The 22625-nt window shown below is 36.4% G+C and overlaps 1 protein-coding gene across 2 annotated transcripts in view; it reads right to left on the bottom strand.

Moving 5' to 3' along the window:
- Nucleotides 1-8456: 8456 nt before the first annotated feature.
- LOC100752243 (heat shock factor protein 3) overlaps nt 8457-22625 on the bottom strand; it is a 62187-nt gene continuing 48018 nt past the window's right edge. The window contains exons 7-12 of one of the 2 annotated variants that reach the window (XM_027431909.2): nt 21574-21658; nt 21077-21207; nt 17190-17405; nt 13960-14059; nt 10871-10931; nt 8457-10136 (exon numbers count right to left, since the gene is read on the bottom strand). In XM_027431909.2, coding sequence (XP_027287710.1) covers nt 9835-10136; nt 10871-10931; nt 13960-14059; nt 17190-17405; nt 21077-21207; nt 21574-21658 — 895 coding nt within the window. In that variant the 3' untranslated portion in view covers nt 8457-9834. Of the gene's footprint in view, nt 10137-10870; nt 10932-13479; nt 13523-13959; nt 14060-15452; nt 15498-17189; nt 17406-21076; nt 21208-21573; nt 21659-22625 lie in introns of those variants that run through there. The other variant, XR_004771489.1, reaches the window with a different exon arrangement.

Below are 22625 nucleotides of genomic sequence, written 5' to 3'. Positions count from 1 at the left end.
CATAATTGCACTCCCATGAAAAATATAAAGCAAATATGGAAGAACCTCAAGAGGATGAAAACTGGGCTTTAGAAAGGGCAAGTGAAAAAAGGCAAATTAACAACCAACAAAGATTTAATAGGGGTCATCAGAGTGCCCGAGGTTACAGAAGTCACCAGAACTTTTGATCTGACTGTTTGGTTACTCTCTTAATTTTTCTATTGCTATGATGAAACACCACAGCTAAAAGCAAGAAAGAGAGGAAAGAGTTTATTTTAGCTTACACTTCCAGGTAACAATCCATCACTGAGCAAAGTCAGGGCAGGAACTCAAATGGCAGGAACCTGGAGGCAGAAGCTGATGCAAAGTCCTTAGAGGGGTGCTGCTTACTGGCTTGCTTCCCATGACTTGCTCAGCCTGCTTCTTATAGAACCCAGGACCACCAGCACAGAAGCATGAACAAACAATTCTGAAATCTAAAATATCTGTAACAAAACTGGATGAATGGCCTCTGAGCCACATGAGCAGGTAAAATCTTACAGTAGATGGTTTTCTAATATATATGACTCATATAACAACTAAAATGTAGCTGTTGCCTGTCTCCACTTTGGAAGCCAATGAAAGAAACCATTTTATCAAAGGCTTTTAGTCAATACATCCATTGGGCTACTTTTTAAGTTGTTATAATACTTTCAAGTGAGAGTTTTGAGATGTAAATAAAAATGCATCTTCAAGAACACTTTGTGTGTGTTATTGGGTTAGTGTTTATGTTTCTCTTTTGATAGTGTGCAGAGTATCTTCCTGTACTAAAGACTAGAATGTAGGAGTTCTATGTAGGCACCAAATTTGACTTCTCCATGTTTAATGAATTATGTATGTATTGTCTTCAGCAATGACTCCTTTTCATCAGTTTGTGGACAGCAAGCTGTAGTCTTGGCAGTAGACTGGGTTGTTTGGGGATTTTCAGGGGACCCCTATGGCCAAAAATTTAATTAAATGTAACCCAATCCTGGCACTGAAGGCTTCATTTGGTGACAAGGGATGGCCAGTTGGGCTTGGTCTCTGCCATTATTTGGTAATTTCATTTAAAGTACCTTAATATATGTATATATTTTAGGATACTTCAACTGTATCAGATTTCCATACTACACCCAAAATGGTACTTACCCCCCCTCTCTCTGTATTCCCTCCCTGGTCCCATTCTCTCCTCCTTTCCCCACTTGATCTTCCCTCCACCCGCCCACCATCCATAGCTGTCTATGATATATCCCTTTCCCAGGGATATCTATATGTAATCCCTGGTCCCTTACTTTATACATAACCTCTGTGGTTCTTCAGACTGCAGCTTGGTTGACATTGACTAAAAGCTAACATCCACATATAAGTGAATACATACCATATTTGTATTTCTGTATCTGTAATACTTCTCTCGGGATAATTTGTCCCATCCATTTTTCTGTGAATTTCATTTTTTGCAGCTCAGTAATACTTCATTTTGTAAATGTACCATACTTTCTTTATCCATTCTTCTGTTGAGGGACATCTTGGTTGTTTCAAATTTCTGGATATTTTTTTCTCCATTTTTTATTTAAATTAGAAACAAGATTGTTTCATTCTCCAACCACGCCCCATACTCCCACTTTATTAACGGGTTCTTGTCTCCCTCCCCTTCTTCAGGGACTATGAAGGGGAGGGGGAGAACAAGAGGACTGGGCAGGGGAGGAAGAGTGGAGTGCAAGAAAGGAGATTCCTTCATAGAGGGAGACAGTACATGTATGGAGAGAGGTCTGACACAGGGGAAATGTTAGGGGATCCACAGGATCCCAACTAAAAATCTAAGCAGTGGTGGAGAAAATACCATTGATGCCCTTCCCCTATAATGAGATTGGTGTCTACCTTGGTTACCATTCATAGAGCCTTCATCCAGTAGCTGTTCAAAGCAGAAACAGGCACCTACAGCTAAGCAATGAACCATACCCCTGGAATCCAATTGTGGAGAGGGAGGAGGAATGAGCAAAGAAGCCAAGACAGTGCTGCAGAAACCCACAGAAACAGCTGACCTGACCTAGTGAGAGTATGGAGACCCTATTCATAGAGCTGTGGAAATAGCATTGGATCTAACCAAGCTCTCTGAATGTGGGTGCCATAGGAGGTCAAGACAGTCTATGGGACCTCTAACAGTGGAGCCAGTCTTTAATCCTAGAGCACAAATGGACTTTGGGAGCCCATTCCCTAAGGGGGATAGTATTGCAGCCCAGATACAGCAAGGAGGGCCTAGGACCTCCCCCAAACAATGTGACAAACTTTGAAGGTCCCTGGTGGAGGGCCTCACTATCCCTGGGGAGGAGTTGGGGAATGGGCTGGGGGGTGGTTGGTGGAGAACATGGGAGGAAGGGAGGGAGAGGGAATGAGGGGATAGAAATGTAAATATGAGTAGTAACGAATTTAAATAAAAAAGAAAGGAAAAAAAGATTGTTTTACATGTCAATCCCAGTTCCCTCTCCCTCCCCTCTTCCCCTGCACCCCCAACTAACAACCTATCTATCCCATACCCTTTCTGCTCCCCTGAAAGGGTGAGGCCTTCCATAGGGGGTCTTCAGAGTTGTGTCATATCCTTTGGGATAGGGTCTAGGCACTCCCCTGTGTATTTTAGGCCCAGGGACTATCCCTCCATGTAGAATGGGATCCCAAAGTCCATTTCTATACTAGGGATAAGTACTGATCTACTACAAGAGGCCCCGTAGACTTCCGAGGTCTCCTTACTGACACCCATGTTCATGGGGTCTGGGTCAGTCCCATGCTAGTTTCCCAGCTATCAGTCTGGGGACCAAGAGCTCTCCCTTGTTCAGGTCAGCAGTTCCTCTGGGTTTCACCAGCCTGGTCTTGACCCCTTTGTTCATCACTACTCCTTCTCTGCAACTGGATTACAGTTTAATTCAGTGTTTAGCTGTGGGTGTCTACTTCTACTTCAATCACCTTCTTCTATACCTATTATTCTTAGGTTTGTCCTTTTCACAGTGTCCCATATTTCCTGGATATTTTGTGTTAGGGATTTGTTGGACTTACGATTTTCTTTGGTCGATGAATCTATCTCTTCTTGTGTATCTTTAACGCCTGAGATTCTTTCTTCCATCTCTTGTATTCTGTTAGTTATGCTTGCATCTGTAGTTCCTGATTGTTTCCCCATCTTTTCTAATTCCAGCATTTCCTCCGACTGTGTTTTTTTAATTGTCTCTATCTTGGCTTTCAAACCTTGCACTGTTTGAATTGTTTCTTGCAGTTTTTGGTTTGTCTTTTCTTCAATTTCTTTGAAGGATTTTCTCATTTCCTCTCTTAGGTCTCTATCATCTACGTGAAGTTGTTTTTAAGGTCGTTCTCTTCTGCTTCATCTGTGTTGAGATGTTCAGGTCTTACTGGTGTAGTGTCCCCAGACTCTGGTGGTGTAATATAGGTTTTTCATTGTTTGATGTGTTCTTTTTAATTTTTTTAATTAGAAAGAAGATTATTTTACATGTCAATCCCAGGTTCATCTCCCTCTCCTCCTCCCTTGCCCCCCCCAACTAACACTCTGCCTATCTCATATCCTTTCTGTTCCCCAGGGAGGGTGAGGCCTTCCATAGGGGGTCTTCAGAGTCTGTCATATCCTTTGGGATAGGGTCTAGGCCCACTGCCTTGTGTCTAGGCTCAGGGAGTATCCCGACACGTGGGATGGGCTCCCAAAGTCCATTCCTATGATAGGGATAAGTACTGATCTACTACACGGGGCCCCATTGTTTTTTGAGGTCTCCTCACTGACATCCACATTCAGGGGTCTGGATCAGTCCCACTCTGGTTTCCCAGCTATCAGTCTGGGGATGAAGAGCTCTCGCTTGTTCAGGTCAGCTGTTTCTGTGGGGTTCACTAGCCTGGTCTTGACCCCTTTGCTCATCAGTTCTCCTCTGCAACTGTATTTCAGTTCAGTTCAAGGTTTAGTTGTGGGTTTCTACTTCTACTTCCACCAGCTGCCGGGTGAAGGCTATAGGATGGCATATAAATTAGTTATCAATCTCATTATCAGGGGAGGGCACTTAAGGTAGCCTCTCCTCTGTTGTTTAGGTTGTTAGTTGGTGTCTTCTTTGTAGATCTCCCGACATTTCCTTAATGCCTGACTTTTCTGTAAACCTAAAATGTTTCCCTCTATTATGGTATCTCCATTCTTGTATCTTCTATTCTATAGCCACACCACCCTGAACATGCCCAATCTCCTCTGATCTCAGAAGCTAAGCAGGGTTGGGTCTGGTTAGTACTTAATACTTGGATGGTAGAAGAACACCTTTTTAAAGGCTTGATAAACATTGTAATCTTGTAATTCTTATTTATTGCTGCAGTATTCAAATTCATAGATTCAGCCTAGATGTCTATGGACAAATAAAAGGATGCAAATTATGGTGTACAATGAAATTTTATGCAGTGATAAAGAAAAATGAATAATATCATCTGAAAGTAAATATGAACTCAGGAACATCAATACCACACTTTCTATGTCATGTGCAATCTCTCTGCATGTCTTTTTGTGTCTCTGTTTTTCTGGCTGGCTATATATATCTGGTCTCAAGTAAGGAGACAGCGAGAAAATTAATATCAGAATAAATGTGACATAAAAATAGATTGATGAACTATTTGGGGAGGAGAATATCAGGAAGATGTTGGCCTTGGTGATAAGTGATGACAGTGAGTGAGGGAGATGAATAAGAAGAGAATAAAACAATGCATGTGCATAATATGAATGAATGAAAACATTTTGTATGGCAAATTAAAAATAAAAAACATGGTTAATGTCAAAATATATTTAATAATGTGATTTAATATACATGGCTTTCATTTGTGGGAAGTTATGGATCTTTGTGTAATTGGATTTTTCCCATAAGAACTTTTCATCCTTCCTTAAATTCACATCTGAGAAAAGATTAGTGTCTAGAACTTATATACATGCATCCACAAAAACTGAAAATCAAGGAAACAACCCAATTAAAGGATGTAATACTTAATTGAATAAAGATATCAATGATTACTGAACAGGTTAAAAGGTACTAAGTTACCTTAGCTACACACCAGTCAGAATGGCTAAGGTCATGAAAGTAACTGAAACAAATTTTGGGGAAGATGTGAGGGAAAAGGAACTCTTACCCACTATTGTTATGATCATAAACTGATACACCCACTATGTAAATCAGTGTGGAGAATCTCCTAAAAGGTAAATATAAATCTACCATATGACCTAGCTCTACCACTCATTGAAATATCCTAAAGGATTTGACATCTTATACTTGCAGATACTTGCTCAGCCATGTTCATTGCTGCTCTGTCCACAACATCTAGAGAATGGAAACAACTTAAATGTCCTTCAACTGAAAAAAAATGGATAATGAGAAAATGTGGTACATAAACACAATGCAATAGTATTCAGCTGAAAAGAAAAATGAATTCATGAAATTTGCCAGTAAATGGATGGAACTAGAAAAGACCATACTGAGTGAGTTAATCTAGACCCAGAAAAAGAACTGCCCTTGATCTCTCTTATTTGCCAATTGTAGTTCTAAATTTATAGATCTGAGTACATAACATGGAGTAACCACAAAAACACAGAGCAAGAAGGGGCCATAGGGGATGGCAGAAGGAGTTGTAAACACGGGCATCATAGGAAACAGGTTCGCTGAAGTGGGAAACAAGAAAAACATGGTGTGTGTGTGTGTGTGTGTGTGTGTGTGTGTGTGTGTGTGTGTGTGTATGATAAAAGTACACATACAAATGCACTTAATGAAGACTGGCATTGATAATGCTCTCTCCATCTTTCATTATAGACTATATAAACAAAAATTCCAGAGCCAGGCATGAGAAGTCTCTCTTTGACTAGACATTAGAGGAGTTCAAGAGCCTCCCAAAATAATATAGGCTATTGCTGTTATCCTTGGTTGCCTTGTAAAACCTGAAAGTCCCCATTGCTAAAGGCAATATACACTTCAGATAGACAGCTTGTAAAAATTGAGCTACAACTGACCTGGAAATGCCCTCCCTTAGCAATAGTCTCATTATCAGAAGGTGCTATGCAAGTAGGCATGCTAGAAAAGGAGTAAATAGTCCTACCCAACTGTGAAGACAACAATCCACAGCAATAGCCCACAGTGCAAGTTATACCCAAGGGTACAATAGTAGCACTTATAGCTCACAGGATTACCAACAGTTGTCTAATTAGACTTAAGGACTAGTCAGTAGGAGGGAACCCATGTGTGCTACGGCAAACTTAGGCAACTAACCAAGGCTGGTGTGTTCATGGTCCCCAGAGGTGAACTTACTGCTGCCAGCTTCCTAAACCAGTATAATTTCTAACTACTTCTAAATACCTTTCCTTATACTCACAGATAAATGTAATTCCTACTCCTCATTTTTTAGAAGAAAAGACAAAGTACTTGTTGAGGCAGACAGAGCAGAGTATTCTAGCTGTGGGGTATTCATCCCCAGCTGATACACCAACAACATAACCCTCACACCTAAGTTTCAGGGAAGGGAGCGGGGAGATTATAAGAGCCAGGGGACAAGGAACCACTGTCAGATAGTGTTTGGTTTTGTTTTTATTAAAGGGAAGCTGAACCTAAGAAATCTTAACAATATGGCTGCTTAAATAAGACCTGCATAGTGACGATACCAGTTGGCACTTCAATGTGGATGGGGGAAATTTTACACATAGATGAAGATCTATAGGCAACTAATGACTACTAAGTGAGGGAGAATTAATTTTCTCAGGTTCCTTGATAAGTTAGGCAATACCAAATCAAGTGGTCATCTTTAAACACATATCAGAGATACTAAATACACTCAGTAGGAATATAGGAAATAATAATATATATGAGATACATGAAATAATAATATATTATATAATAATAATCAAAAGAAGATAAGAAGATGAGGGAGTAGAGTGGACATGGGAGGATTTGGAGTGGAGAGAAAGTTGGTAGAAATGCTGTAAATAGAGAACTTGTGTCTAAAATGCTAAAAATTAATTAAGTAAATAAATGTAAACAAAGAAAAACTGCTTTGAGATTCCATTTCACCCTGGTCAGAATTGCCATTGTTAGAAATACAAATGACAACAAATACTGGCATGCATGTGAGAAGGCAAACCCTTACACATTGTTAGTGAGAGTGTGAACTATTGGTTGGTTTCTCTGAAAAACTGGAAATAGTACCACTATGAGACCAAGTGATACTACTCCTTGGTATACAGTCAATGTATTTCATATCCCACTGCAATAAATATGTACATCCATGTTCAGTGCAGCTTTATTCACAATAACTCAAAAATGGAGTTAGCCCAGATATCTATCAACTGATTAATGAATAAGAAAAATATGGCACATATAAGCAATACAGTATTACTCACTGATAAAAAGAAAGATGAAATCATGAAATTTTCAGGTTAATGGTTGAAACTGGAAAAATTACACTGAAAAAGTTAATGCAAGACCAGAAAAAAGCACTACCCTACATATCTTTTCATATGTGGACTCTAGCTTCAAACCTTTTGTTTTATGTATTTAACTTGGTGAACAAGTGGACACCAGGAGACCGGAAAGGGGCAACTGTGTGTGGGAGTTGTATTAAAGAAGAGAGGATAGTAGATTATAGGTAAGAAAAATAGACAGGTGGATTTCTCTGGGTGGAAAAGCTTAAATAAGAAGGGGCACTGGAGTATGAGGGTAATTAGGAAGAATGTGTGTGTGGGAACTAATATCAAAGGAAGGGGGTATGAAAGTTCAGTTGGAAGCCTACTATATCACGATACAGCTAAAACAGATTAATTTGAGGAATTGTAGAATATCTAATATGCAAAATATATGAAGAAAAAGAAATATTAGGAGTTAAAGAATTAAACAGGCCAGGTGTTGGTGGCACACACCTTTAGTCCCAGCACTTGGGAGGCAGAGGCAGGCTGATCTCTCTGAGTTTGAGGCTAGTCTGGTAGCGGGTGCCAGGATAGGCTCCAAAGCTACACAGAGAAACCCTGTCTCAAAACACCAACCCCCCAAAACAAAAGAATTAAACAGAGATGGGGGCCTAGTGATTATGGGGAAAAGGAGTAGTGAGTGGCTAAACCAATACTAAAGATGCATAAAAAAGCCTCATGGAAATTCATTTGTTTTTAAGCTAATTTCAAAATACAATAAAAGGAGTTGGCATAGATATACTGGGCATGATGGGGGTGGTGGTGACAATGTTGCTCCAGAAGATATGGATTATTAAGTCAAAATCACAGTACCAAGCACAGGTTTCCTCCCTATGGGTTATGGGTTTCTTTCAAGTGAAAAGAAATAACACAAACAAATTTATGTATGTGTGTGTGTGTGACACTTTCTCCTTACTACACATGCATGCACCTTGAAAATTCAATCCTTTTTGTCACAAGTCTTGGTTTACACCAAAGAAAACAATACTATGAAAAGTATGCTCATCTCTTTATTAACTGAAAGAACATTACAATGACAAGATATTTTTCAGTTTTTAAAATAGGCTTTTCACTCCTGACTATCATAGCTACATGAGATCTGCACTTTCCGTAAGAATTTTCAAAATTAAACAAGCCATTTTATTTAAACAGGGAAGACTTTAAAATTAGGGAATGAAAACAATGAACTATTTTCCCTTCCTTTTAGAGATGACTCCATTAGTGAAACTATAAAAGAACATGTTAAATTTTGAAAAAAATCAAGGGGGCAAAAACACAATTTCTAAATTGTAATTTGTAAATTTTTTGTGAATTTAGCAGGTGTAATAAAGCAGTAGGAAAGTGTCAGACTGAAGTCTTTAAAATCTTGACGTTTCAGTATTCAGATCACTAACAGAAAACCTTAAACATGTTCTTCAGTGCTTCTTCAATAACCCTCGAGTTTAAGTGCTGTGGTGCTCAGTGCTTAGGCATGTATGAACAGTGCTGTTGGAATAGTTTGTATTAAAACTGATCCAGGTTAATGTAAAACCACACTTTTATTGAAACATAATAGTATATCAAATAATTACATTTGTATCAAAGAATGCTGATAAAACTAAAGATGCATTTGTAAATGAGAGATAGGTATAGTTGAGAAATGGTTGACTGTGAATCTTTCACTTTAATTTTTAGTAAGTCATTTGCTTTTGCATTCCCTTATGCTTTAAGGACAAACTTTGCTAAAGTTTGATTCTTGGAGTTCTTATCCAAGGTTTTGGGGGAGAGCCAACATGCTAACTTTGATTGTCTATGAAGATGGCAACTACACAGAAAAATACCATTTTCTGCTGAAATTTTAACTTTCTTTAGGAACTAAAAAATTTGTAAAACTATGTAAGACTGTAATAAGGTGTATAGCCATAGAATGTACCTGTAAAACCCAGGAGTAATAATAACCACATCATTATAATTAACTCAAAAACTTGCTTTTTAAAATGAGATTTTCTTTCACTAAAACTTAGAATAACTGTTCCTTTAAACAAAAGGTAGCTACAGAAATTTGCTAATTAGCAAAATGCAATAACACTAATCTCTGTTCTAGTCACAAATAAGGCATCAGAATATTACTGGTTTAAAATTAAAAACTTTTTGTTATTTTAAAATTTGGATGTATTCCTTATATTTTTGTAGTTTGCATTTCATCCTAGTTGCCAAAGCTTGCTTGCCTTGATACTGGGACGCAGTAATTTTAACATATTTTTTAAGTTACAGAAGGTACAAAATGAAGAAAAATATACCAGCCAATATCCGTGGAATATCTATTTCACAGCAGGAAGTGAAATTCTTTGAAACTCAAAATAACTTCTAATAGAAGACTAAGCATAATATTCTCTTCAAAAAATATTAGGAACAGGATTGAGAAAGAGAAGTGGGAATGCATTAGATTCCCCACTGGATTCTGTAGACAACTGGGGAACAACATTTTCAATAGCATTTGCAGTATCTTCTTGTGTAGTAGAAATATTGTAGTTTATATAATCATGATCACATAAAGCTGATAAGACATTTGATTCATCCTTCAGAGTATCTAAAAAGAGATCATTAGAATCTTGAAGATTTTCTCCAAAATCACATATTGGTGTCCCATCTAATAGTAAAGGCTGGGTTTTTTCCATGCATTGTGTCATATGTATGTCTGTGGAGAGACAGTGCTTTATTACATGTGATGTAGAAGGAGAAGATTTATAACAAAGTACAATTCACAAGTCTTACACTGTTAAAGGCTTCATGAAAAACATTAACTGTTATCCTTCCACTCTTCTGAGTTACTCTAAAAATTGGTTATATTAGCCAAGAAAAGTGGGCTATTAATCTTAAAAGTTACTATCAACCTTTCTTACTATACACACAATCAGTGTTTTGGTGCTTCTGTATGGGAAAAGATATTTAGTTTCATCCAAATACATGCTTAGAATCAAGGAGGCATTAATTAACCATGAGAACATAAATTTGGTTACACTATCCATAAAATAGAAGGCTGACTGTGAATGACTACGCCTAGTAAACAACAAAGAACTTATTTTCTGAAAAAGAGCTTTCAATGTCATGTGAGGAGTACAAAATTATAACACATCCTTGTCATGTTTGGTCGTGTTTTTTTTTTTCTTAAAATCAGCGGCATAATAATATAGTCTCCCTGGAGTTTATAGAGCCATTATCAGGGTTCTTTCATATATATATTATCAGAGTTCTTTCATATATATATAATCTTATTTAAAATAACTTATGAAACAAGAAAAGTAGTTTACACAAGTGTTGACTAGGGCTTTCAGATGTTGAATGATTTGCTGGATGTCATATGGCTAGTCAGTTGTGAGTCTGGGTCTAGTGCGTACATTTTCTGATCATTCTAAAAATATTCTTTTGTACCTTTTTCTCCACTGGCTTCAAGCAGACTTCTTTCTCCTTCGTTTTCCATTAGACTTAGAGTCTGGATACAAAGAAAAAACACTAGAGTCCTTATCAATACGTCATTTTTAGTGATAAAACTAAATGACTGAGATAAAATCTATACCTTGAGGCTGGAACTGTATAGTGTGTTTTGCAAATATGAGGCTGTAGTTCCAATTCTCTGCACCCAAAGAAGCATATTTCTCGATAGACTAACACAGTTAAGAAAAGTACATTTCCCCTTATCTTGCTTTTTAAAAGTATAGTTTTCCTTCTTAACTGCTGTTTAGACAGAAGAAAAAAGAACAAATCACAGTACATCTACAGACAGCTATACCATGTAGGTCTATTTTCCATATAACTTGAACTAATACTGACCGATATTTATTGGACAAGAAAGACATAGCATGCAATGTTTACAAACATGCATGTTTGAATGTTAATAACGAGACTCACCAAATATGCCTACTATGCCTGGCAAAAAGGAAATAATACTTCTTTCAAGTCATTTCTGTCTAAACAATATAACAAGAATGGATTGCCTCAAGGTCTAGCCCCATTATGGATCAATGGTGAAAAATAATGGTTCCACCTATATAGCTTCCCTAATTGGAGAAATCATTCTGAGAGAATAGGGTTTTATTTTTGTCTTAAAACCACAAGAACAGTAAGATATTACTGAACTAAGAGAAAGAACTGTAAATATAATTTCAAAGACAGTTGTCTAGGAGGAATTGTGTTTTCTTACTATTTGTAGACAAGTGAGGAAGATTTTTAAATTTTATTTTTATTATTTTATACATTTTAACTAATATACAATTATTTCACTTACCTACCTCCAGCCTCTCCCAGCTTCCACCCCTATAATTCCTTCCATGAACCCACTGTCACCCATCAAGGAAGATTTTTGATTGTTTGTTTTGAGATAGGGTTTCTCTGTATAACTCTGGCTGTCCTGGAGCTCACTCTGTAGAGCAGGCTGGCTCAAACTCACAGAGATCCACCTGCCTCTACTTCCCAAGCACCAGGATTAAAGGTGTACACCACCACACCTGGCCAAGGAAGATTTGAATAAAGACATTTTTCAAAAACTGGCTGCCATATTCTTTTGTATTTGTCTTTTAATTTATAATAATAACTATGGTCATTTCATAAGCCAATTAATTCCAGTCAAAATTCCAGGCTTTCTTTCATAAAATCTGGGTAACTATCCAATTATAATGCATTAGTGCATTTGTTGTTTAGATATTTGGCCATGTCAGAGACCAAAAGGCAGATTTTCCCTTTGTGAGATATTTTCACCCATAATTATAAAGTTATGGCATAAGAGAAAGGGGGTGAGATTCTATAGTAATTTTTTGTGAGTAAATAATGGATCATATGGTGATATTAATGCTAAGGCAGTCTTACTAATTCAGTCCTGCTGCACAACCCTGTGGCTGAGTTGTTTCTCAATAATTACCTTTGTCATAAAGAATAATTAAAATTATAGGACAATAGATATAACTGGAAAGGATTCTGTTCAGCAAAGTAACCTAAGCCCAGAAAACTAAATGCCATGTGATTTTTCTCACATGTAGATCTTAGCCTCTAACTGTTAAATATATGTATCATAATAGAAGTAAATATTGGTAAAGGTCAAGAAACTAGAAAAGGGTCCATTCCAATGGCAACAAGTGGCTTTAAGGAATCTGGATGGAGAAGGCAATAGAACAAACAAACTAGAAGAGGAATATAGGGACAAATAGGTTACAGCAGACAAAAGAGAGGAAGAGAAATATGTGGGCAATGTGGCAGAGAGAAACAACCAAGATGAAATGTGTGTGAAAATACCACATGAGAGCCCACTACTATGATATCCTGTATCAAATATATTAATATATCCTGTAACAAATATATTAGGTTACTCTTCATACTTCCCTTGCACCCTTGAGCAAAGTTCACAAGAAAAGTATGTTATTTCAGCATATCTACACTATAAAAGACCGTTAAATCAAACATATAATTCCAGTTATGATCCTATAGACTGGAATATAATAAGAGTCTTCCTTGTGTTTATAAATTTATGAACAAAGCAATTGTCAAGGAAAGCAGCAGTTCTTTTAGAAGCCTATGTCATTTTTTGGAGATAAGTTCTTACTATATTGTCTAGGCTGGCCTTGAATTCCTGAATTCAATTAGCTGGAACTATATGTGTGTGTACTAGAAGTATTTATGATACTGTATTAAGCTTACCAATTATTTATTATCACTACTTATTTTGTAAAAGTAGGAACAAATACTTTGTACTTGAATAAATTGGTTTCTAGTGTTATAAGTACCTGGAAAACTTGTATGCTGGATAGGCTTTGTGATTAATCACCATTAAGGCACTTAAAAAAGTGTGACTATGTCAATGAGGGATTATAAATACTATACCTTAAGCCATCTTATATTATTCACTTAACTGAAAAGACTTTTCTGCTAGTAATCTACTATGGTAAAATTCACGTGTAAATTACAAATAGATTATGTATAAAAAGGAATAAGGAGACAAGACATATCTCTTACATTGGTTTCTGCCATGATATCGATATCAAGTAAATTTTCAGATTTGTCTATCATCAAAACAGGAAGTTCATAACAGGCTGCCTGAAAAGAAATTACAAGGAAAATCCTCTAAATGCAATGACATATTATAAATAAACATCTAAACATCTAGCTCTTATGGAAATTTTGTACAGCACCGAAAGACACTGTGAAAAGAAAAGGAATGATGAATACATAAAATCACAAAACATGATAATTTTATATCAGGGAATATTTTAATGTTTAATATTTTAAGTTACTAAAAAAGGAAAACATTATTTAAAGGCACCTTGTGATGTTGCTATAAGGAAGGGAGACATAATGATTTCAGAAAACTAGGCAAATATGAAATATAGTAAATTGGAAATGCCAAGGTAATAGCACAAGTATTCTTAAGTCCTAGGCCTGATATTATCAGTGCTGATTTGCATATATCATTCTACCTTTTGAGCAATCAATATAAATGCAGGAAACTCACAAATTTAGGTTGGTAATCTTACCTCACCGAAATGGTCAAGGTCATAATTATCTGCCTTCTTAGAGAGTAATGAATTTGGCTCTACCAAATTTCCTTCAGTATGATGAATATGTATTTCATCCCTTCAATGAGAAACATAGAGACAGGTAGTAAAGATGAATGCAAACCATGATATTTTTACTTCAAAGAAACAATCTTTCAGTTTATTTATATGGTTTATTACACTGACATATTTTCATATATTGAACAATCCCTGCATGTCTTGATAAACCCTACTTGATCATGGTGGCTAATGTTTTTGATATGTTCTAGGATTAGGTTTTCCAGTATTTTATCAAGCATTTTTGTGCCAATTTTCATGAGGGAGATTGGTCTACAATTCTCTTTCTTAGTTGCAACTTTGTCTGGTATGGGTATCAGGGTAATTATTGCCTCTTAAAAAGTTTGCCAATGTTCCTTCTGTTTCTATTGTGTGGAACAAGTTGAGGAGTATTGATTGGTGTTAGCTCTTCTTTGAAATTCTGGTAGAATTCTGCACTGAAACCATCTGGGCCTGGGCATTTGTTTTCGTTGGGAGATTTATTTTTATGACTGCATCTACTTCATTGGGGGTTATGGATGTATTTAAATAGTTCATCTGGTCCTGATTTAATTTTTGTATGTGGTACCTATTCAGAAAATTGTCCATTTCTTTGAAATTTTCCGGTTTTGTGGAATACAGATTTTTGAAATATGACTTAATGATTGTCTGGATTTCCTCAGTGCCTATTGTTATGTCCCTCTTTTCATTTCTGATCATCTCATTAGATGCTGAAAAAGCCTTTGACAAAATCTAACACCCCTTCTTGATAAAGGTCTTGGAGAGATAAGGGATACAAGGAACATACCTAAACATAATAAAGGCAATCTACAGCAAGTCAATAGCCAACATCAAACTAAATGGAGAGAAACTCAAAGTGATCACATTAAAATCTGGAAGAAGACAAGGCTGTCCACTCGCTCCATATCTATTCAATATAGTACTCAAATTTCTAGCTAGAACAATAAGACAACAAAAGGATAGGGTCTTGGTTCTGTTTAATCTTCGTATGCCAGACTTTGTTGACTCCTCAGTGAAGGTCTTACCCCCTCTGAGAAGCAGATTAGGGGTGGAAAGGGGGGACGTGGGGGTGGGAAAAGGGGAAGGAGAGGGAACTGGGGTTGGTATGTAATATGAAAAATAATTCAAAAAATAGACAAGCTATATAGAAAACCAATAAATTAAATTTTGTTGGAAAAAAGAAACAATCTTTGAGAAATCCAGCAGACAATACGTTGAAAAGATTATGCTGGGTTCTAAACTAAGAAACCATAAACCAATATTGCACTTTTCAGCTACAGATATCTCACTTGCAGAGCATAAAGCCTACTGCTGAAGATTTCTGTATATGATTTACCAGGGAAATTACCAATACGGAGTCAGGTAGAAATACAAGGGTATTTAATAGGTGTTTAATAGGGAAAAGCCTTACTTACAGAGCGACCTAGCCAGCTGGTGCGGCAGCAGTCTGTACAGCAAGCCGAAAAGGAAAGCAAAAGTGAAACCCAGCCACCTGAACTTCTCACTCTAAGTCACCCTGACCAAGATGCGTGGCTACAGCTTCCCCTACAAGTTATAATTCAGAGTAGCCCACTTCTCAGTAAAATTCCAGAGATTTCAACCTAACAACCTCCAGAAAAAGATGAGAGGAAAAGGCCACATTAGTCTCTTTCTAAATAGGAAGTACTTTTTAACCCGAGAAAAATGACAATAGCCATAGGACAAGAGTTTTTTTTTGCATATTTGGTACAAAATAAAGGTGATAAATTGCTGTCTCAGAGGGTAAGATCTAAGGCACCACAACAATATAACTAGCTGACCAAGAATAAGTAGAAGATTTTCACATTTATGAGATTGCATATTTAGAAATGACTTGATTCCTTTTAGGAAGAATGTCCAGTCTGATTCTCATCAAAAGATAAGAGTCTTCAGGTAGTGGTGGCACACTCCTTTAATCCTAGCACTCAGTAGGTAGAGGCAGGTGATCTCTGAGATCAAGGCCAGCCTGGTATACAGATCAAGTTTCAGGCCAGCCAGAGCAGTTACACAAAGAAAGCCTATCTTGCAAAACCAAAAGCAAACAAACATAAAAGATGAGAGTCCACAGTCTTGAATGTGTGGGGCACACACATCAGCAGCTTTAGTAAGAAAAAGTCTTATACACTTTTATTCTTTTCATCAGATCTGATGCTCTTGACTTCATTTTGTCGTTGATTCAGAAAACCAGGTATTCTAAGAATCATTTACATTTCTATCAATTACTACCAATATTGCTACTCAACTTGGCTTCAGGAGCCTATTAAATTCTTGTAGGCTAATACCATAGGAAACCTTGGTTCTCTTTATATCTTTCTTAATCTTTTAAATCTTGGACTTAGATGTGATGGCCAAGTCCATCTATGTTAAAACAACTCAAAATAATCATCCCAATCAATACTGTTGTTGTCATGGTTAATTAGATTCTGGTGAGACTCAGTGCCCTAAAAGGTAGATTATTTTCTTGTATAGAGTTGTTACTTTATGCACATATCTAAGAGTCTACACTGAGGTTTAGGATCAAACTGAGGAAGCTCTTTGGGGATGTGTATGTCAAGAAGATATTTATATATTAGGCCTACCAAGGACTACATATGATCTTTGTTCCCCTGAGATTGGGCAATGATTGTGAGCCTGTAATGAGGAATAATGAAATCTAAGATGATAAAGCATGCAAACAGATGATTGCAAGCACTGCTGATAAAGATGAAACTCAGGCAGACATCCTCAGGACAGAGATATGCTGACAATGGTGCCTTTTGGGCTCCAATTTAGTAGTATTTTTGCTGAAGCATACACAACCTTCAATTTTCAGGAAATGAAGATATTTCTCCTTTTTTCTTATAGTTCTGTTCCAAGCAGGAAGTTTCACTCTAATTTCAGAGCTAATATTGGGTACAGAATTAAGTACTTTACACTAGCAATGTTGGGTTCTCATTTTCATACCAGAGGAGAAACAATAAATGCATTATCTGAGTGTATCTGTAATGCAAGAGAAGCAATGAGAATGTCAGGAATTGAGGCACCTAAGGGAAATGTTTCTTTAATCACATCTTGCTTCTCTCAGCATACTATTAAACATTTTTTCAGAACTATGTAAATGTATACCTAAATTAAAGATGGAAGACACTGAATACCTGTTAATTGTATTGTTACACAGATTGTCTGATCTATCTTCCATCAAAATTGAATCCTGAGGAGAAAGTTCTAATTGTAAAGACATATCCTTAGGCTCTTGTTCAAAGGATTCTTTAGTTATTTGTTCTTGTAAAAATGGTATGGTTAAATCCAACTGAATGGTCAGTGAATCTTCATTTGGAGGTATATCCGGAACTGATACATTAGGGTCTTTTCTGAAAAATAGTGAGGAAAAATATTAACTCAACAAGTTGCAAGAGTTTAAATCCCATGGGCTATAGTATATCTATTTATCAGCAGATTTTAAATACTCAGATTAAAGAATTTATATTGTGCCAATATGCTCTCCTTTAATTTCATTTATATAACATATGACACAATGCTCAAACATACTGACAGAACAAATTATTATTTGGCAATAAAAATAAACTATTGATCCTTGATGAAGAATAACTGAACCTTGGAAACATAGTAAGAGAAATAAACCAAACACAAAAGTTTACTTTTATGATATTATTGATAAGAAGTGTCCAGAATAGTCAAATTTCAATTTTAGGGATACAAAATAATTCTTAAAAATGGGAATGAAAAAATATATTGGGAAAATGAAAATATTCTCATAAGGAATTATGATGGTGAATGAAAACTCAGTAACTGCACTATAAATAGCTGAAATATAATTTAAGTGTAGAAATTTTATAACATATATATATATTCCACTATTTTTCAATTAACCAATGAGTAGATAAGTGAAATGTATATACATGCAACAGAATACCATCTATTAATAAATTCAAGCATTATACTGTGTCACCTCAATTTTAATTGAGGAAGAAGTATGGGGACAATTTTCTTGTCATTTAAAAGAGGAAAGGAGGATGTGGAGGGAGCTAGAAGAATGAGAAGGAGAGAAGGGACTGGTGAGGAGGACATGAGTGAGCAGGAAGGTTGAGTTGGAGAACAGAGGGGAGCAAGATAAGAGATACCATAATAGAGGGAGCCATTATAGGTTTAAAGAGAATTCAGGTACTAGGGAAATGTCTAGAGATCTACAAAGATGTCACCAACTAACAATCTAAGCAACAGAGGAGAGGCTACTTTAAATGCCCTCCCCTGATAATGAGATTGATGATTAACTTATATGCCATTCTATAGCCTTCATCCAGAGCTGGTAGAAGTAGAAGCAGACACCCACAGCTAAACACTGAACTGAACTGGAATCCAGTTCCAGAGAGGGAGGAGTGATGAGCAAATGGGTCATGACCAGGATGGTGAAACGCACAGAAACAGCTGACTTGAACAAGGGGGAGCTCTTGGTCCAAAAACTGATAGCTAGAAACTAGCACGAGACTGTTCAAGACCCCATGAATATGGGTGTCACTGAGGAGGCCTTGGGAATCCATGGGGTCTCTTGTTGTAGATCAGTAGTTATCCCTAGCACAGGAATGGACTTTGGGATCCCATTACACACAGAGGGATACTCCCTGAGCCTAGACACATGGGGATGGGCCCAGGCCCTATCCCAAAGGATATGACAGACTCTGAAGACCCTCTATGGAAAGCCTCACCCTCCCTGGGGAGCAGAAAGTATATGGGATAGGTAGGGTGTTACTTGGGGGGGTAGGAGAGGAGGGGAGGGAGCAGTCAGAACTGGAATTGACATGTAAAACAATCTTGTTTCTAAGTAAAATAAAAAAATGGAGACAAAAATAAAAGGAAATATAACGGTAAAACAAAAATAGTCCTTTGATTATTATATTATGTAACAAGTTATATTTAAGCTTATATCAAGGGAAAGATACAAAAGCTACATTGCAAGCTAAAATTTCCACTGATTAGCATATAATTATAGCAGAGGTTAATTCTATCATAGGATTAATGATTTCTTTGCAGTAGAATAAGCAGTGGGTGGAAGGATGGATCACTGATTAACAGCACAGGCTGTTAACCTCTTCTTTCAGAAAAGCTGAGTTCAATTCCCATCACCAATATATTGGTTCACAATGGTCTGTAACTTCAGTTCTAGGCAATCCAAGGCCTTCTTCTGATATCCATGGGTACCAGACATGCAATTGGTGCACAGACATACATACAGGCAAATACCCATACACATACATTTTATAAAAATTCTCATGTAGATTAATCAAATATTTTCCTCATCTTCTGATTTGGCAATTAGAAAGCTCTCAAATATTTGAACAGCTACACATTGAACCTAAGAAGTTAAAATTTCAATTTAACCTTGAGGTAAATTTGTACAATTATAGATACTTGAGAGCTTTCTAATTGGCCTCTAGAGGCCATATATGTACTCATTTTGAGATGTGCCTACTGTTAGGAATATTTACCCCTGTTGATTAGGCAGCCATGACAGTCACTACTGAGGTGGCTTTCATCCTGTTGCCTTTAAGACGTACGTACGTACGTGTGTGTGTGTGTGTGTGTGTGTGTGTGTGTGTGTGTGTGTGTGTGTACACAAAAATTTAATTCAGGAACTATTGTTCTAAATTCTAAATATAAATTCTTCAAAATATGACATTCTTGCCGGGTGTTGGTGGCACATGCCTTTGATCCCAGCACTCGGGAGGCAGAGGCAGGAGGATCTCTGTGAGTTCAAGGCCAGCCTGGTCTACAGAGTGAGTTCCAGGACAAGCTCCAAAACAATACAGAGAAACCCTGTTTCAAAAAACCAAAAAAAAATGACATTCTCATTATTTTGCCCTTTAAACACATTTTTTTAGACACAGGTGACTTAGAAGCTTGCTAATATCCTTTGAATTCCTAGTTCTAGGATACCCAAGCCCACAGCTATAATGACCTTTGCCCCAAATATATCATCCCCACCAAAATATTCTACCTCTTGGGTTGCTTTTAATATTTCTTTAGGTTGTTTTATAAATATCTGCCTCCAAATGGTCATTAGAAGGCTTTTCTTTCCATACTCCTCTTGCTAGATATTCTTTTATAAAACTCTTTCTTCCTGTATCAGACTTGTAATGCTCCATCTGGCCTTCCATTTATTTAAATATCTAAACAAGGCTAGGGATGGTGGAGCACGCTTTTAATCCCAGTACTTGGAAGGAAGAATCAGGCAGATTTCTGATTCTAGGTAACTCTGATGTACATAGTGAATTGTAGGACAGTCAAGGCTACAAGGCTACAAAATTTTCAAAAACAAAAAGTCTAAACAAATTTCTAAGCATTTCATGTTTTAAATGTTTAAACAAATAAACTTGAATATGTCTCCCATCAATAAAACAGTCTTAAGAATAGCATACGCAAAAACTCACAAATATTCTTATTAAATATTGGGTAAAAATTTAATACTTTTACAAGTAACTCATGGAAAAAATACATGTATTAAAAATGTTCCAAGTCGTAGTGGCACCCACATTTTGAATGATAACCAAAGGGTGTCGGATTGGACTTAAGGCCCTCTCAACACTCCTGAACTATTTCCCTAGTCCCTGAAAATCTCATCTTTGTTGCCATTTTTTTTAAAAAAATATGTACTCATTACATTTATTAAACTTGTAATGTGTACAGATTTATTTTTTGTAGTGCTGAGTCATTAAACCTAGGGAATTCCATGTGCCAAGAATTACTTTACCTATGAGCTTAAGCCATTTAACTTACTTATTTCTTTCTTATAAATATTTTTCTACAAGAATTTCAAATATATATACTGTTGTGAGTGTGCTGTTCTGCAGTAATAAAATCCAGGTCAAACTGCTTTGTAAGTATTTTTGTTTTTGTGTAGGGGAATAAGCATTTAAATGGCTTCAACTACTACTATATGATAAATATATACAAATGAATAATATATTGCTAATGTATTACCAGTATAATGCTTCATTATCAATATATTGCCCACAAATCTGCTTACCCATCATCTCCACTTGGCTTGTCTACAGATGAAATTAACTTTTTGGATTCTTTAAAAATTGGTATGACTCTGTCAAGGAGGCTCTTATATTTGTCTTCAACAAGTTCATAACCATCTTTTACTATCTCCATCTAAATACAAAGATTAGAGAAAATTAGAGCTAGCTATGCTCCTAGAATATATCTAGTATTTCTTGGATCATAATTGATGCAATTCCCATACAAACTATTTAACAATTATATAAAAATAACAGAAACTAGAATTATAAAATTTACTGACAACTAAATTTTTTTTTGGTTTATCGAGACATGGTTTCTCTGTATTACTTTGGAGGCTGTCCTGAAACTCTGTCTGTAGACCAGGCTGGCCTAGAAGTCACAGAGATCTGCCTGCCTCTGCCTTCTGAGTGCTGAGATTAAAAGTGTGTGCCACCAACACCCAGCCAAATGTTTGTTTTTTAACTCATCCACCACCACCATTTTACTTCAAAATCTTACAGCTTCTTTCTTCTTGTCGTCTGGAATATGTAAATACTGGCGATCCCATTCAGAATCTGAAACTCCAGATAGCACTGATAGTGACCTGCAATGAGACCCACAAATTTAATGTCTTAAGCTATATTAATACTACAGTGGTCAGTCAGCTGTGTTGCGTAAAATCTACATTTTAGTCATTCTTTGACATAAGATTTCCATTAGAAATTAGTGCTATAGGTCTTAGAGTCAGAGGTAAAGGGAACTGCACATTTAAGTGAGAGGTCACTTAAAAGAGTCATTGAGCCACCTCCCAAAATGTTTAAATCTTCTAGTACACCTTGTAATCTAAAACTATAGCAAAGAGTAAAAGCTCCTTAAATTATACTTGATTCAAGAGCTGGGGAAGACAAAAGATAGATAAAGCCTGTGACATTTTTATTATGTTCAAGATAGATATTAACTATAATGTTGTCTGGATATATTAATGGATATATTTTAGTAAGGATTATAATCCTTGAGATAAGTTATGAATATATGATTCTATACTGAAATAATTAACTGGATATATCAGGAAATGGAAATATTATTTCTCAAGTAGAATATAAACTGAAAATAAAGAATTATGTAAATATAAAACAATCACCACATACCACAATAGTATTACAAGATTCAAATAGAAATCTTCAATTATAGACTTCAGTCCCACTATCAGCCATCCAGTGAGGTGAGAGTGCATGCTGATATGTCTATCCTTGTGGCAGATCTTCACTCAGCCCTCATTTTTCCTTATTTAAATAGTATTCTGGGAAAAATAGCAGGCCAGCTTGGTCCTCCATTGTTTATATCTTGTATTTGTCCCACCCACTCATTTCTTTGTACACTTGCCTTCTTCTTTTACCTCCTCCAAAGAACATAGCCTAGCTTGGTTTACATGGTCTCAATGGTTCAACCTCCTGGGAAATGAGACTGTTATACTTTGTATGAGTGCATATTTATACTCTCCGTTTTTCACTACATCTTTAACCAAAATTCCCATATCCTTCCTTTTTTGTTCTTTTTTTCTTTAATCACTT

Source organism: Cricetulus griseus, chromosome X (genome assembly GCF_003668045.3).
Source record: "Cricetulus griseus strain 17A/GY chromosome X, alternate assembly CriGri-PICRH-1.0, whole genome shotgun sequence".
Taxonomy (NCBI): Eukaryota; Metazoa; Chordata; class Mammalia; order Rodentia; family Cricetidae; genus Cricetulus; species Cricetulus griseus.
Note: the sequence above shows the minus strand (reverse complement) of the source record. Positions and strands in the feature narration are given on the sequence as shown.